Consider the following 17,112-nt stretch of genomic DNA (forward strand, 5'->3'; position numbering starts at 1 on the left):
ATCGCAGGTGGTGAGTACTGCGACACACAATCTCTATTAGTGACTGCCCTACCTATAGCAATACACAGTACACAATTAACGTAACTGCCGCTTCGCATTTTAGTGCCAACATACGGTGGGGGGTTCTGGTAGAGACAGCCGCCACTTGTATTGCGGCTGCCCCACCTGTATTGGGCAAACTCTATGAGGGACCCGACCCTCCTGCTGCTAGAATAACATCCATATTTCGTCGAAACATGACCGGTACATGCAATAGGGCAAACACGAATTTTATATGAAAATCAGTTCATGGTCCTCTCAACGTTGAAAGCATTCCCTTTGGCTGTACATACAGATAATCCCCATTTTACATTTTACATTTTACGATATCCCCTACTCGTATGGTCGTTCAAGTGAAACACTATGATAAGTGAATGAGCGAGGGTCGTTCAAGTGAAACACCCAAAATATTAAATTCCCCAAACCTATTTTCTTCCGTTTTTTTTTATCCAATTAAGGAAGATTTACTCTATACAGAGTACTTGAAATTTTAAAAGAAGCTTAAACGGTTTTCTTGCAATTGCGTCGTAAAGAAATCAGTGATGAAAGCGCTTTAGCCACGCCACATGAGCCACTGCACTAAGCTCCTATAATTGGAGTCACCGCCGTACATGGGCGGCTGTGCCATCGCCGCGTTAGAAGTTGATTTAGTTCAGCTTAATTTCTGTTTAATTTAAGTATTTTGCTCATTTCTTCATAGTTGATGTGTTTAAAATGAACTCGAGCTCCTCTAAATCGAGTAGACCATACGAGCACCCGAAAAGAAAGCCCAAATACCAGTCTATAAGCCATAAGGTATGCAATTCGAACCAGTGATAGTGCACTGGATCACTACTTGTGCGGGTAGTTCGGTGACTCGTCACTTCACTGCCTCTTTTCACTGGAAAGTGGTGGGCGCCCGGTAGTGTACGTCCGGTCAGTAGTGATACCTTAATTGCTGCTTACCTTACCGGTTCTGTACGCCGCTGTACGCCGGACAGCAGAGAAAACTCAGTCACTCGTTCCTTAACGGGCTCTGTACACTGAACGTTAATGACAGCTCGGTCAACCGCTCACATAGCTATCCATAGTGGTAGTTCGGTCATTCACTGGCTTAGCGGGCTATTTTAACCAAAATACAGTGGTATTTCGGTCACTCGCTGAACTAACGGGTTTGTGCAGTGGCGGTAGTTCGGTCTATCACTGATTGAACAGACAATCACAGTAGGATAGTGTAGCGATAGCTGCTCGGCCGGCACTTGTTTCGATGACAACGTTAGATATGAAGACCTTCTTGTCGTAATAACGGTCTGCTAATAAATTCATTCGGATATTTTAATTAGTGGAAAATACTTTCACTTTTTAACTATATTTTAGTTGGTTTACGTGGCAACACTGCCTGGTTAAAAATACCACGATGATAATTATTATTTTTTAATAATTAAGTTGGTGAATGTAGTCAAAACTCTTCCGCTTTGGCGTTCGAAGCGGGAGGGGTTTTGAAAGAAATGAATACTATTTAGCCGGTGTCAGAGGCCTACGACCGCGCCTGGTGCGTACGGTCCACACAGGACATACTTGCAATCATTGCTTGCCGTTATCGCCTCTCTCGCTTGTACGTACGTGTGCTGCTGCACTGCACTCATCCGCTGAAGCGGATATACGCAGCGCATACACTGAGCCACACTTGCTCTCTCGTTCCTCTCTCGCAGTATGACTCAGCGTTCATACGCTCGCGTTGGATAGAGTCCAGTCTGCGCATCATCACACAGCTGATGGCACACAGCACGTGGTTGCCGCCAGCACTTTTTTCACGCGATCAGACGCTCAAGAACCTTCCTGGCATCCACTTGCTAGATTTTGCCATCAGTGCTTTGTTCTTGCTTTGCTGCTATTACGCAGCATTGTTCCCTCTTTATTTGTACAATAAAGCTCACTCGTGATCTCCTCGTGCTTATCTGGTTTTCGACTACGGGCTTTCAGAATATAATATTGGTTTTGGTCTGTCTTTTCTGGTTTTACCCAGAACCGGCTCTGGTGTATCCCATTCGTGGCGATATAGATCTGAATCTGGATATAGGGTGATACTGAGAATACTTCTCGAAGGTAACGGAAGAACTTACGTGAACAAGCTAGCGTCTTGCACACCTATGCGGAAAGCGCATGTGTGTCTCCTTGCTGCGTCTCGCTACTGCAATTTATTGCACTGAATGATACAAATCAAACCAGCCTTTCTGTTGTCAAACGCAAGCGAAAGTGTTTTCATGCGCAACAGGAACGGCTGGATTTTAGCGCAACGCAAACCACATTTATTGCGGTCATAGTTAATGAAATTACGAGTACTCGTATTATACATTACATTCCATTACATTCCATTCCATTACATTCCCTCGTACATTCCATTGCTACTCGCTGACCAATTAGCGGTTTCGTTGCTTGCTGTCGTAATGGTGCCCTGTGCCTGCGAAGCCATTTTACCTAGAATAACGCCTTTCAATTAAGTTGTAACCGGTGAATTTAAAAATCGCTTCAGTGGCTTCAGATGGAACGCGCTAATTTGCGTTTCGCATTTATTGCTGAATTTTACGTTTTCGTAAAAGGTGATTATAGGCTAACTGCTAAGGGCTAACTAAGTGAAAGACTAAGTAACCTGTACCGCTTCTCTCACATTCTGGTATTATTATTGTTGTTTTAACCGAAGGGTGTGAGTGTAGCGCTAGAATGGCGCACAGTCTTTCGTATTCAAAATTCAGCGGGGTACAAATTTATTTATTCTGGAGGAAATCTTCTCGCATATGTTTGAGCCGAAAAGCAGTGCAGTGTTCCACTGGTCCTGTCAGAAACGCGGATGCCCACATTGTTGCAAAGGTCGGTTGCGATAACTAATCCAAGAAGCCTAAATCAGAATATAAGAAACTAAGGAAAGCTGAAACAGTTTAGCAAAATGGCAGCTCGACTTCGTGACGGTTCGACATCATGTCTGTTCGACGAAGCGACGGTCTACCAACTTTCGTCAGCAAAATGGCGGTTCAACGTTTGCTTGAACCAAGCCATTTTGAAGCGTCTGCGTTAACCCATGCGTTTCGAATTAGCTTTGTAAAACGTTCTATGACTGGCTCCAATAAAACAGATAACTTTGGTACGTCTTGCCGGATATTGGTTAAGCCGTCTTTCTTGTATACTGGTAAACCCAATAGCGAGAATGGTGATCATTCTTCGCTTTTCATTGAGCAGTTGATCATGTCGTCGGAATCTGGAGTACGACAAGGCGATCCATTGGGCCCGTTACTGTTCTGCCTTGCACTGCAGCCGATTGTAGCGTCTTTAAAGGCGGATTTAAACGCCTGGTTTTTGGACGACGGAACCATGGGTGGTAAGCCAGCGACAGTAGCCCACGCTTTTGCCCAGATTATAATGAAAGCCCGCGAAATTTGCCTGGTGGTGAACGAAGCGAAGTGCGAGCTTCACATCTCCGGTGGAACCCAGCAACCCCGAGATGATACCGTTGCCAATTTTCAGGAGATGTACCCAGAGCTACGTATTCTTGCAGATGCCGATGTTTATTATTAGGTGCACCGGTTTTAGACGCTGCCTTCGGGCCAGCCGTGGCTGAAAAGTGTTCAACCGTGGAAATGGCGTGCGAGCGGCTGGAGATTCTGCCACGCCACCACGCCCTTTTCCTCCTGAAAAATTGTCTAGGCGCGCCGAAAATCATCTATATGCTGCGCTGCTGCAATGCCTGGAAGCAGCCCCAACAGTTATGTCAACTGGACGAAACAGTGCGGATGTGCTTCCAAACCTTGTGCAATGTACGCACGGCCCACAACGACTACCCGTGTTGGCGGCAGGCGACGCTACCAGTGAGCAGAGGCGGTATTGGCATACGTCGGGCGGAAGAATTAGCGCTCCCAGCCTTTTTGGCTTCGATTCACTCCGTATCCGGCTTAGTGTCCTCACTGCTTCCCGACCATCCCGCGTTAGTTAGCCTGGCTGCATGGGAGTTGTGGAAGTCCAAAGCGCGTCTCGAAGATCTCCCAGATCCCAACTTCCGTAAAACACAACGAGCATGGGATCTTCCGCTGTGTAACGCATCACTGTCTTTACTACTGGATATCTTTCGCGATGACGAGGTCAACCGGGCCCGCCTCTTGGCTCAGTCGACACCGGAAGCTGGCATATGGTTGAATGCCTTACCCTCGGCACACATCGGTAATCTACTTGATGATGACACAGTAAAGATTTCAGCCGGCTTGAGACTAGGCGTATCCATCTGTGAGCCGCATTCATGCGCTAAGTGACACAAGCCCGTTGATGCATACGGCCACCACGGCTTATCCTGTTCCTTCTCTGCTGGAAGACACCCGCGTCATGGCGGCCTCAGCAGCATCGTGTGTAGGGCATTGGTGTCAGCCGGCATTCCTGCTAAATTGGAGCCGCGGGGAACATCCCACACGTCGGATCGCCGCCCAGATGGGTGTACGACCTTCGCCTGGAAACGCGGCATGTGTTTGGCGTGGGACGTTACCTGCGTTGATACCGTCGCCCTGTCTCACTTGAAATCCACGTCAGCTACAGCTGGGTCCGCCGCAGCGCAGGCTGAAGATAAAAAAGTGCGATTATACCTGTATCTGGTGGGAAGATACATTTTCGCACCATTAGCCTTCGAAACTCTCGGACCCTGGGGAAAGTCGGCCATCGCTCTGGTAAAAGAAATCGGTAATCGACTTCAGCTGCAGACACGTGAACCTCGTTCTCATGAATTCTTGCGCCAACGATTGTCGCTGGAAATTCAGCAAGGCAACGCCGCTTGCGTCCTTGGAACAATGGAAGGAGCGGCAGCATTAAACAAGATTTTGTTGTTGTGAATCGTGACTAACTATTTTCTGTGATGTATCTGTATCTTTATGAAATAAAAATTATTTAAAAGCGAGAATTAGTTTTAAGGAGAACCAAGGAAATATAAAAAAATAAGAGCTGTGACAGCAGCCGAACAGAGGCTCACGATGGTGAGAAACAAGGCCTTTTTGTTTACAGCAATAATGCACAGAACACCAAAACACGAAGCACAGGGAAGGTATCATGAAAGTACAATCAATGATACAGAAAAGTGTAGTGAATGCTAATGAGCGGCACATCGAGCCGAACAGAGGAAAAAGCCTAATGCGGCACTGGCCAGATCCAACACGAGCGAGCGAACGCTGAGTGGCCGAGACGTAAAGCCGTAAACGTGGCTAGGCGGAGTCGAGGCCGCAGATACGGCGTCGGCTATCCGAGTGCGTCCAGGCGTGAGTGGGTGCAATGTATTGCAACAGTCGCCTATCTGGCTACTGTTCTAGTGGGTTGACGATCAGTCTTTACCACGATTATGCGGCTGTTATGTAATGTAAGGTTGGTACGGCCGTAAACGAAACGGTCCGGTGTGGCTTTACAACTACTTAGATGGCACCGGTTGGGATGAGGCGATTCATTCCAAGCGGTCAAACGGAGCAACGCAAACACAACGCATAGCAAGGTTTATTATTGCAAGAGAATCAGCAAGAATTCAGGCAAGAGTAGCGGCAAGAGAACCAAGCGTTCCAATACTAAAGTGAGAATTCTAGACATCGAGAGAAAGCCGGTAAAAATCCATAGAAATGTGGAGAATCTTTATCAGACGTTATGAATCATAATGCAGTAAAACAACAACCAATCATTGATGTTAAATGACCATTACTATTCGAAACTGGCGGTCTCACTCGTTGTACTCTAATGCTACAATTCTAATGTAATTCTAATGCTACAATAGGCACCACATAGCCGTGCACCGGAAGCGGGACTGTCGCTGGCTGCCGTCTCGTAGGCTGCCTTAGTGACTGGCCCAACAGAGTAACAAAAACCAAATTAATAAATAAACGAAGCATAAGTTGATCTGAAAATTAAAAAAAGTCAGTTGATCAGCAGATCAGCAGTTTATTGGGCAGCAAAACTGAGCCTTTTAAAGTGGGTCGGTCAGCGATTTGTGGATTACCGAAATTTGGTTGACCGACAAGCAATCTGTCGGTCAACGAAAGAGTTTTGACAAAATGTCGGCCTGCGAGTTGTGTAGAAAAGCAAATCATCAGTCAGCAAATCGTCGGTCAGTGAGCAGCGTGTATCAGCAATATATGGGTCAGCAAATGTCGTAAAGCTAAACGAAGGTGAAAGAACTGAAGTGCCACCTACCACCGACACGAACCTTTGCAGTATCATTTAAGTATCCCACATATATCCAACTGGGAAACCACTAAAACCCGCCCATAAACCAGTAAAAGGTAAAAAATAAAAGTTAAGAAAACAACGAACGAAAATAGGCACACCGACAACTCGCTGACGACTTTCCTGCCGGCCGATTAATAGCTGGCGACTTTTTGCTGACCGACGAAACGATGATCCGACCGTTTGTTGAATCGGCAAATCGCTGAACGACATCTCGCTGAACGACTTTTTGTGAACTTCGAAAACTTGCTGACGCCATTTCGCTGACGTGAGAGACCTAAAAACCTACAAAATCTGAGAAACTTAAGAAAAAACAACAAGACGTTAGGAAAATTCAAAAATCAGCTCATCGAACAGAAAAGCAAGTTGTCGGTCAGCAAAAATGTTTCAACAAAACGTCGGTCAACAATTTACAATTTGTCGGTCAGCCAGTTCTGTAAGTCAGCAACATATCGGTGAGCAAACTGTCGGGTAGCAAATTGTAGGCCGGCGAACTGACGGCCGTACCTTAGGGAAGTGAGGGCCCCTGAGGGAAGTGAACCGAATAAATAGCACAAAATTCGTGTGCATACACTAAAAATTTCAGTTCTGCACTCTTGAACATTTTTTTATCATTGTTTTATTACTTTCTGTAAACAGATAATTTGTGCACGTTTGCGTGACGACCGCTTGTGCACGCAGCGTTAGGTGGTAGTTAGGAGGTAAAAAAATGACGAAGTTCCAAAACTTTAAAAGTTTTTTTCCTCTCACGAAACCAAATCATGTTTATCAAATTTTCAAATGTTTTTGAGTTTCATTTTAAACTTTGAAACATGCTAGAACCGTGGTTCGGTTATTGTAGTGTGAAAACGATTTTCAAAGTGGAAATCGTATTCACACAACATCAGCCACCACAAATCTGTAACATTTACAAATCGGTCCATAATATGTAGCACCTTGACTGTTGGAGAGACCTTCAAAAGTTCAGAGTTTTATTTCGCTCGTAAGTCCTCATTCTTTCGCACCCAGAAGGACGCCGTCAAAGGGTTTTCGTGCCAGTGTACGCACAACATTTTGGCTGCAGATCAACATAATACGAGAGTGAAAATCGTATTTCTAGAGAGGAAAACGTAAAAAATTATTAAGACGAGTATACGCGTTCGGTGCCGTGTGTCCTCAAGAACTCGAGTTCCTTCGAAACTCACTTTGTTTAAGAGCTGAAATAACACCAGTAACACGATGCAGTACTTATTTCTATTTAGATGTCACGACAAAAAATTACCACAATTCAGCTATTCAGGGTTACAAAAGACTGCGCAGGTGACCAGTACACTGTATCCGGTTAAGAAAGCTCCCATTTCTATCGAACAGAAAATAAACGTTAATGCTTCATCAAAACAGATCATTATGAGTATACTGCCGGAATCCCAGATCACGGCTCCGAACAAACCATCAGTGTGCGAGCGGGCAAGCATGTCGTTGAGCAGAACCAGAACTGCAATCCCCGAAGTCAAGCCGTAGCTGAGTAGGTGCCGGTACTGTATCACCGTGTCGCTGTTGTCGCGGCGTGTTTCCAGCCGTAGCAGGGTAGGTGCCAGTACTGCAGCACCGTGTCGCGGCACGTCGCGCTAATATACCGTGTCGCTGTTGTCGCGGCGTGTTTCCAGCCGTAGCAGGGTAGGTGCCAGTACTGCAGCACCGTGTCGCGGAATGTCGCGCTAATATACCGCGTCGCTGTTGTCGCGGCGTGTTTCCAGCCGTAGCAGGGTAGGTGCCAGTACTGCAGCACCGTGTCGCGGCATGTCGCGCTAACATACCGTGTCGCTGTTGTCGCGGCGTGTTTCCAGTCGTAACAGGGTAGGTGCCAGTACTGCAGCACCGTGTCGCGGCATGTCGCGCTAATATACCGTGTCGCTGTTGTCGCGGCGTGTTTCCAGCCGTAGCTGGGTAGGTGCCAGTACTGCAGCACCGTGTCGCGGCATGTCGCGCTAATATACCGTGTCGCTGTTGTCGCGGCGTGTTTCCAGCCGTAGCAGGGTAGGTGCCAGTACTGCAGCACCGTGTCGCGGCATGTCGCGCTAATATACCGTGTCGCTGTTGTCGCGGCGTGTTTCCAGCCGTAGCAGGGTGCCAGTACTGCAGCACCGTGTCGCGGCATGTCGCGCTAATATACCGTGTCGCTGTTGTCGCGGTGTGTTTCCAGCCGTAGCAGGGTAGGTGCCAGTACTGCAGCACCGTGTCGCGGCATGTCGCGCTAATATACCGTGTCGCTGTTGTCGCGGCGTGTTTCCAGCCGTAGCAGGGTAGGTGCCAGTACTGCAGCACCGTGTCGCGGCATGTCGCGCTAATATACCGTGTCGCTGTTGTCGCGGCGTGTTTCCAGCCGTAGCAGGGTAGGTGCCAGTACTGCAGCACCGTGTCGCGGCATGTCGCGCTAATATACCGTGTCGCTGTTGTCGCGGCGTGTTTCCAGCCGTAGCTGGGTAGGTGCCAGACTGCCAGTACTGCAGCACCGTGTCGCGGCATGTCGCGCTAGTATACTGTGTCGCTGTTGTCGCGGCGTGTTTCCAGCCGTAGATGGTTGGTGCCAGACTGCCAGTACTGCAGCACCGTGTCGCGGCATGTCGCGCTAATATACCGTGTCGCTGTTGTCGCGGCGTGTTTCCAGTCGTAACAGGGTAGGTGCCAGTACTGCAGCACCGTGTCGCGGCATGTCGCGCTAATATACCGTGTCGCTGTTGTCGCGGCGTGTTTCCAGTCGTAACAGGGTAGGTGCCAGTACTGCAGCACCGTGTCGCGGCATGTCGCGCTAATATACCGTGTCGCTGTTGTCGCGGCGTGTTTCCAGTCGTAACAGGGTAGGTGCCAGTACTGCAGCACCGTGTCGCGGCATGTCGCGCTAATATACCGTGTCGCTGTTGTCGCGGCGTGTTTCCAGCCGTAGCTGGGTAGGTGCCAGTACTGCAGCACCGTGTCGCGGCATGTCGCGCTAATATACCGTGTCGCTGTTGTCGCGGCGTGTTTCCAGCCGTAGCAGGGTAGGTGCCAGTACTGCAGCACCGTGTCGCGGCATGTCGCGCTAATATACCGTGTCGCTGTTGTCGCGGCGTGTTTCCAGCCGTAGCAGGGTAGGTGCCAGTACTGCAGCACCGTGTCGCGGCATGTCGCGCTAATATACCGTGTCGCTGTTGTCGCGGCGTGTTTCCAGCCGTAGCTGGGTAGGTGCCAGACTGCCAGTACTGCAGCACCGTGTCGCGGCATGTCGCGCTAGTATACTGTGTCGCTGTTGTCGCGGCGTGTTTGCAGCCGTAGCTGGGTAGGTACCAGACTGCCAGTACTGCAGCACCGTGTCGCTGCATGTCGCGCTAATATAGAGTGTCGCTGTTGTCGCAGGCTGCGAATGCTTACAGTATTGCGCTACGTTATATTTGGGCGAAGTTTGGTCCGCGACGCGACAGTGACATTAAAAACTAAGTTTGGTACAGATTGAGCCACTTCTGGAAATCGCTCGCTGGTGTAGAGTCTGATGGGAATGTTGCGTTTTTATCGCACATTTATCAAGGAGCGATCTCCGATGTTGCCATTGTCAGGCAGTCTGGACTTTTTACAAAACTTCAGGTAAAAGATCGATGCTTAATTGTGAAATAGCCATGGTTTTCTTTAACTGCAGGAAATTCAAGATGTGAAATAGTAAACACTGCAGTACATACATTCTTCAGTTTTGCAGATTGGGGAAATTGTTCTGGCCGACCGTGGTTTCCAGCTTACAGACGAGGCAGCAGACAAGGGAGTAAAATGGATTGTTCCCCCTTCAGTTAATAAAGATACTGGGATGACACGGCAAGACTTGGCTGACACGTGTACTACAGCCCGCGCTCGTATTCTTGTCGAAAGATTTATCGGTAGACTTAAAACATTTCATCAGTTTGACGGACCGCTAAAGATTATTGATTTGACTAGGCTGGATACAGAGCTATTCATCGTTGCGAATCTTTGTCGTTTTCTTCCTCTACTTGTCAGTGACTTAAATTTTGATGGACCGCCCCCTGAAAATAGTAATTTTGATATTTCTGAATTGTTTGACGGTATTTTGGAGTCGTACGAGACCGAACATTAAGTTACGATTTTATTGTTAAAGGTAACAAATGCGAAAAATAAAATTCCAAAGCTAATCTCACGTTATTCACAATGAAATCACAATTAAAGGGCACCAGCTGGCGGAATGTTTGCAGTCCATCTTCGCGATATACGTTAAAAAAACATTTTTTTAGGCCACTACAATACATTTCCCACTGAATCTGAAAATAGTGCTCATGCGACTCTTTCAATTTATAGACTAAGATTCCGTTATCTTCCTCGTAAGGATAAAGATACGGTAAATCAGAAAATACTTTTGTTTGAGAAAACGTTTTAATCTCCAGTAGGTAAAATATATCCAAACTATCCTCGATGGTTCTGATCAAGCGATCAGGAGACGCACCGGCCCACCGTTCTACAAAATGCACTATAAAGCCAACAGGAACGGCCTCTGCATACATCCCTGTGTTGCGGAGCTCCTGAATGAATGCAGTGCAAGCAATCGGCTCCAGATCCTTGCCCCTTCTGATTGCTGGTAACTTCGATAAGTCTCTTGGAGCGTGTATTTCGTTTGCTAACTTAGCCCGTCGATTTTCTTTTCCCGTTGTATTATTCTTCATCCCAGTTATCACACGCTTTAGGAACGTTCCAGTTATCCTTACAGACCGATGATACGCCCACTCCGACGATGAAGACTGCGTTCGAGTGGCTTTTTCGATATCATAAGGATTTTTGGAAAGAATTTCTTTGGTAAATACTGCTTTACAGTTAGTACTCAACACCGCACTGAAAGGCTGCCATAAGCAACCGGAGTCCACAGGAGGGCGTAGTGGGAGTTGTGGATAGCAATCCGGCCAAGCATCATTCTTTAAAGAAAAGGGATTTTTCACTGGCGGGCTTGAACTACGTGGAATCCGCAAACATTCATTTGGGTCCTCTATCACGCGAAGCAGCGATTTCGGAAACAACTCCGGATTGGTTTCTATAAAAGCGCGAGCTTCGCGTATACGGTCAGCACTGAATATCCTATCGCAGGGTGATATTCGAGAACGCGAATCTGGCTCCCAAAGCGGTCTGCGGTCAGGGCGCAAGTAATGAGCGTAAATATCGCCTCGTTCAGGACGGAGTTCGCCTGTTTTCGTGCTTGGCTTTCCCCAGCACTGCTCGAAACTTGTACAGGGCAAGTTCCACTGGGGCACCTTTTTTCCTTCCAGAACCCAGTCGAGAGCATACACGACAGCAAGGATGTGTTTGCAGAGGGCCGCAGGCGATAAATTTTTGGACGAGGGGCACGAGCATCTGGTCTCCACAAACTCGTCCGCCACGAGGTGTGATACTCGTACTGTTATTGCCACAGTGTACCACTGCGCTTCCATTTCAGCATGACACTTAGCGATAAATTTCAATTCGCTGGCTTCCGTGTTATTAGAAAAACCCTAAAACAAGAGAATATTGTACAATTACTTGTTTTATGGTTGATTAAATTATGAAAGAAATAAACTCAGTAACTGGAACCTTTATACCAAAACATGATTTTTAATTCATTTTACAATAGTTTACTCTGTATATTGCTACCTGAGTCATCTTGAGCTGTTGGACGTAGCCTGTTGTCCCCATGAGCCATCCCTTTCTGTTAATATTGCAGCGATCAGTCGCGGTCCACAGCGTTAATTCAGGACGACATTTATTCCATAAATTTTCCAACACACAGTACGGAATTTCGTACAAACTATCTCTTACTTCGCTGGCTGATGACAGCCACGGCATGTACGCCATAATGATGTCGATTTCTTATGAACTGACGTAAAATTTGGGTACTTTGACTTCTGGCATACTTTCAGAATAAGCAATCAATCAGAATAAGCTGTAGTTGTGAAAACAAAACAATTAATAGCAATCCAGCAAGCTCAGTGATTATTAGTAATACTGCAAAAATTATTGTCAATACGAGTATCGTTAGTCTCTCTTCTGAAATATTGCGTGCGCAAGCTCAGTACAGGGAAATGGTGGGGTGATCATGCACATGACTAAGGCTCATTGTGAAACGAAATTAACGTGTAAAAAACACCTTCGACGGGTTAGCGTACGAGGTTAACCACTTCCTGCCACTACCTAATTGGTAGAGCAAACCTTTACCTCAACTATTACAGTAAACAACCGACAGAATCTGATCAGGAACACGAACCAGGAATCCTAATTTGAAGTCCTAAAGGACCAGTGCAAGAACGTTCTTACTTTCAACTTCTGGTCGCAGTTAGTGCGCGGGTCAATAAGATCTAAGGACATTCAGCTGCCAGCCTATGACCTGTACCACCCCTACCAATGCAGTGAGCGCTCTAACGCCGCAAAATAGACTTATGTAGCACAAAAATTTCATAAATTCTTTATATTGTAATAAGTTTTCCTATTTTTTGCGTTTTTGGGTTTTTCTGGCTTTGCGACCCTTTATCGGTATGGCTTCTTAGAGCTTCTTAATTTTTTACCTGGTTTTCTAGCACCGGCAAGCAAGCTGCCTTTCAGCAAAACTGTTTCTGCAACACGTCGCTCAACAAAATCGAAGAAAAGTGAATTGCCGGTTAGCATTCTCTCGTACTGCAGATTGTTTTCGTCAGTAGTACGTCGTTAAAAAAATTTTGCGAGTCAAATCAGAGGCCGGAAAAGCACAAAATCCTCGAAAACCCCAACTTCCCATGTACAGTATTTCCGGCCCCGGCTTAAGACATGCTGTATAGTCTGCTAGGATGCATACTCAGTGTTGCGAGTTTCATAAAGTACAGAAAACCGAATAACATGAAAAAAAACTAAAGAAAGCATAAGAAAACATACTGAAAAATAAGGAAGCATAAAAAATTAAGGAAATTTATCTATTTTTGAATGTAGGAATTTTAAAAAATTTAGAACATTTAAGACATAAAATAATTTTAAAGAAACTTTCGTGATACATAAATTTACTTGGCAGCGTTGCAGCGTTCATTCCGGTGGTAAGCGCGGTACAGGTCGTTGATTAGCCGCAGACAAGTATCTGTAGGTGTAGAATTTATTGAAATCGATTCCGTTTATAGATTACTTTTGTCGAAGGCAGACTGATTTCTAATTTTGCTGCACTTTTAAAAACTGCCATGTTTACCGCTTGCCAGTGGCGAAATGCCACATGCCACTGCCGGTGGCAACTGCCAGTGGCAGGTGCCATTGCCACCTTTTACACCCTGCCTCACAAATGACCACTTCGCCACAGACACGGCGCAGCAGATCCTGTTTGGCTGAGGATGTGTCGCTGGCCATTACGGCGATGACACGATAGCCGAACAGTCGACCGTATGTTGCGACGGATAAGCCGAAGTTTCCGCTTGTGGGTACTATTATGAGTCCACCAGGAGAGAGCAGGTTCTTGGATGCGATGTTTTTAACTTTTTGCAATGCTGGGCGATCTTTGACGCTCAGAAGGGGATTGAGGAATTCTAATTTGGCGATGACGTAGTGGTTTGGGAACATGCAATGCAGACGCAGTGCCGGCGTCCCACCCACTAGGTCGGTTATGCTTTGCGCCACGACCAGAGGTCGTTCGCTAACAAGAATCGTACCTTTGGGCTGGAATTTCGGATCCTCCAGGGCATTTTCAGCAATCATTCGCGTTTGCATTTTCTTGCCTACAGTCTACAGAATACAAATTAAATTATGTATTGATGCGACACAGTAAAGAGCGCAAAAAGGGCAACAATACTGACCTTTAAAGGTTAACAATTAAATACCGCTAGGTAACTAGGTCTACGAAAATCCAGAAGAAAACTAAAGTCAAACAGAATATTAAAAAGCTTGACAAAATGTTTATTCAGATTCAATTGTTGGCTTTTATACCGGTTTGATAGTTACCTATGCGAGCCATTATTGAAATTACGGAATGTTATGCGAAACTGACAGTAGTTATCGGTCGTGTATTATTTCGACTTGTGATTGTTAAAGAATGGCCAAGAATTCTATCAGGTTTTAATAAAATCACGGATATCTCCACATTCTGTGTACATCCTTGCTGATCCTAGCGAACTTTGCACTCCTGATCATACGTTTTATAACCGTAAGCGAAATATTTACATTTTTACAAGAATTGTGTCGTCTGCATCCGTCAACACAGGAATGGTTTGCCTGATTTTCTATCTAACCAGGAAACACATATTTCGGGAACAGAAAATCGCTTTTCTATCATGACTTGCCGCTTAATCATGGTGCAATCGTGCATAATCTGCATTAGTTTACTCATTGTACCGTTTAAGCAGTACTGATAGCGTTTTATTACGGTCCGTTTTACCGAGCGGGAAGTCTGATGCAGTGATCGACATGTCGGCAATCCATATATCATCAAGTCATTATCCGCTGAAGATGAACCACGGTTTTGCTCATAGCACAACCACTCAATCACGGTTAATTCACCTAATTACCACACTATAAAATCTGGCAGATGGCACATAAAATGTGGCACTATTTTGTAACTAGTTGGGAGTGCTCGGTCTGCTCTACAGTACTCCAAAATGTTGGCAGTGTAGAATCAATTTATCCTGTTCAGAGTAAACAGCACTGGGCATGCACAAAATAAGTAAGTACTGTAAGCGCCGGCATAAAAATTTTAAATGGTCAGATTGCATTTTCCCTTTTGCGCAAAGTTCCACAATAAAAAAAAGAAAGGTGCGTCAATAAGCCGTCGCACTTCGTAAAAGCGAAGTGCTGGAATATCCCTTGCGATTAAGCTTGCTGCTGTGAACCTTGATTAAGGGATATGGCCCGGTACATAGTACTAATTTCGTGGACATTGACGGGAATATTCGCTTTCGCGCACTTCCAAACAATTTATTGTGTTGCTCTTTGCCATTGTTTAGCCAAATGATTTGTATACATAGGCGTGAAAACCGTTTTTGCGCGCAACACTCGGTTGTGGAGTTATTAGGGTAACACAATTCCAAAAAAATTTAGAAGTTTAAATGCAGGTGTACCGAAAGTCTCATTATGGACTGAACCGTTCCAACTTTGGCAAGTGTATGGACATAACTATGAAGATTGCTCTCACATGGATCCAGACTTCCTCAAATTTTTTTCAAATTTTAAAATGAATATTTTTGAAATTCGTCTTAACATTTGAAAAAAGATGCTAGAACAGTGGATCGGTGTAAGAACATTTCATGGTTGTGTAAATTTACGTGCAAAATTTGAAAGGGATCTGTCCGTAAGGAGACGTTTGGTACACCTGAATGCATTTACACGTTTTTGAACTTTGTTACCCTCATTTATTTTAATACCGCCCCCTGGAAAAGCTGTTGACAGGAAACCTGATCTCAGATAAGGCGGGCCTAGACTCCAACTCTGACTCTGACTCTGATTCTGACCACTCAAACTCTGACTCTGACTACTCAAAGTCTGACTCTGACCGCTCAAAGTCTGACTCTGCCTCTGAAGGTTTCTTAGGTTTCTTAATAGGTCTCTTAGGTTTCTTAGGTTTTTTAGGTTTCTTAGGTTTCTTAGGTTTCTTAGGTTTCTTAGGTTTCTGAGGTTTCTTAGGTTTCTTAGGTTTCTTAGGTTTCTTAGGTTTCTTAGTTTTCTTAGTTTTCTTAAGTTTATTAGGTTTCTTAAGTTATTCTTAGGTTATTCAGTCAGAGTCAGATTCAGAGTTCGGACAGTCAGAGTCAGACTTTGAGTGGTCAGAGTCAGAGTTTGAGCGGTCAGAGTCTGAGTCAGAGCCAGAGCTTGAGCGCGGGCCGATAAGGCGGATGTTTACAGACCTTTTATATGGAGCATCAACCTAATGTGACTTTTGCCGTCAGAGGCAACTACCGTATCGGCTTGGGAAGTTCACTCATTCAAAAACAAAAACAACAAAACTGATACTTACATGGTATGTACTTATATCAGCTAAGAACTAGAACGATCAAAGCCTTCGATCGAATATGACTTCCGACTTCCGTTGATCGTCATTAACCGATGTTGCACCCCGCGATTGCTGTCTGTCGTCACTCGTCAGCAGCTATCCCACGAACCAGGTTTTGACGTAAAATGACTGGACATTGCTCACTGACGGCCTCAATGGCCAAAGAGCTCTGGAGCGAAGTGAGCTCGCTGTTTAGTGATTGGACTGGGGATATGTACCAGTACATGTACACTTGTAAATTAAGCATTTTCATAGTTATCCGTCGTTCGACAGTACAGCTACTAATATATAAACAACAAGCCCAAGCAGAACTCAGCCGCTTTGTGTAAATACAATAAATACGTAGGTTATGCTGTATATTTTTTGCAGTTTGTATTAAAATGTTACACTACTGTTCTGTATACCACTACTGGCACTACTGGCACTACTGTGGCACATTATTCACATGGCACTACTGTGGCACATTATTTTTTTCATGGTTCTTGTCATGAATCCGTCTCTGTGGAGCAGCGACAGCGGGATCGGCTTAGCATCCGCTCGGCGCAAGGAAGGGCCGAGCGGCAAACCGGTTATCCATAATGTGAGGCATTCCAGTCGAAAAGACGCACAGCAGGCTGCTCAGCTTGCAAGCCACAGAAAGGGGAGGATACATCCACCACCCATCCGAAGCGGGCCGCCGGCCACATTTTCACTCTACCGACGGCCAGGGAAGGAAACTCCAAAATGGAGTACATCACCAGTATGGAAAAAAGAAATGATCGTTTTGAAGAAGGGCAATGTAGTATTTTTTTGTCAAGACTATAGGTACAGGATCCATCAACATTTATTTAGCCTTACTTCAAAGATACAGCCCATAAAATTATGCATGCCTACGTTTACTTATTGACACGTGG

The 17,112-nt window shown here is 45.6% G+C and overlaps 2 protein-coding genes across 2 annotated transcripts; both read right to left on the minus strand.

The window, feature by feature from the left end:
• Positions 1-10,349: 10,349 nt before the first annotated feature.
• LOC129596958 (uncharacterized) lies at positions 10,350-14,142 on the minus strand. The gene is made up of 4 exons (XM_055494363.1): positions 14,034-14,142; positions 13,890-13,962; positions 11,884-11,938; positions 10,350-11,744 (listed from the first exon to the last, which is right to left on the minus strand). Exons 3-4 carry the CDS (start codon positions 11,923-11,925, stop codon positions 10,350-10,352), a joined length of 1,437 nt encoding a protein of 478 aa, XP_055350338.1. The 5' UTR covers positions 11,926-11,938; positions 13,890-13,962; positions 14,034-14,142.
• LOC129596959 (cysteine synthase-like) lies at positions 13,257-13,935 on the minus strand. Its single transcript, XM_055494365.1, has 2 exons — positions 13,524-13,935; positions 13,257-13,330 (listed from the first exon to the last, which is right to left on the minus strand). The coding sequence occupies exons 1-2, from the start codon at positions 13,933-13,935 to the stop codon at positions 13,257-13,259; spliced, it is 486 nt and encodes a 161-aa protein (XP_055350340.1).
• Positions 14,143-17,112: the final 2,970 nt, after the last annotated feature.

Source organism: Paramacrobiotus metropolitanus, unplaced genomic scaffold, assembly GCF_019649055.1.
Source record: "Paramacrobiotus metropolitanus isolate TYO unplaced genomic scaffold, Prichtersi_v1.0 Parri_scaffold0000098, whole genome shotgun sequence".
Classification (NCBI taxonomy): Eukaryota; Metazoa; Tardigrada; class Eutardigrada; order Parachela; family Macrobiotidae; genus Paramacrobiotus; species Paramacrobiotus metropolitanus.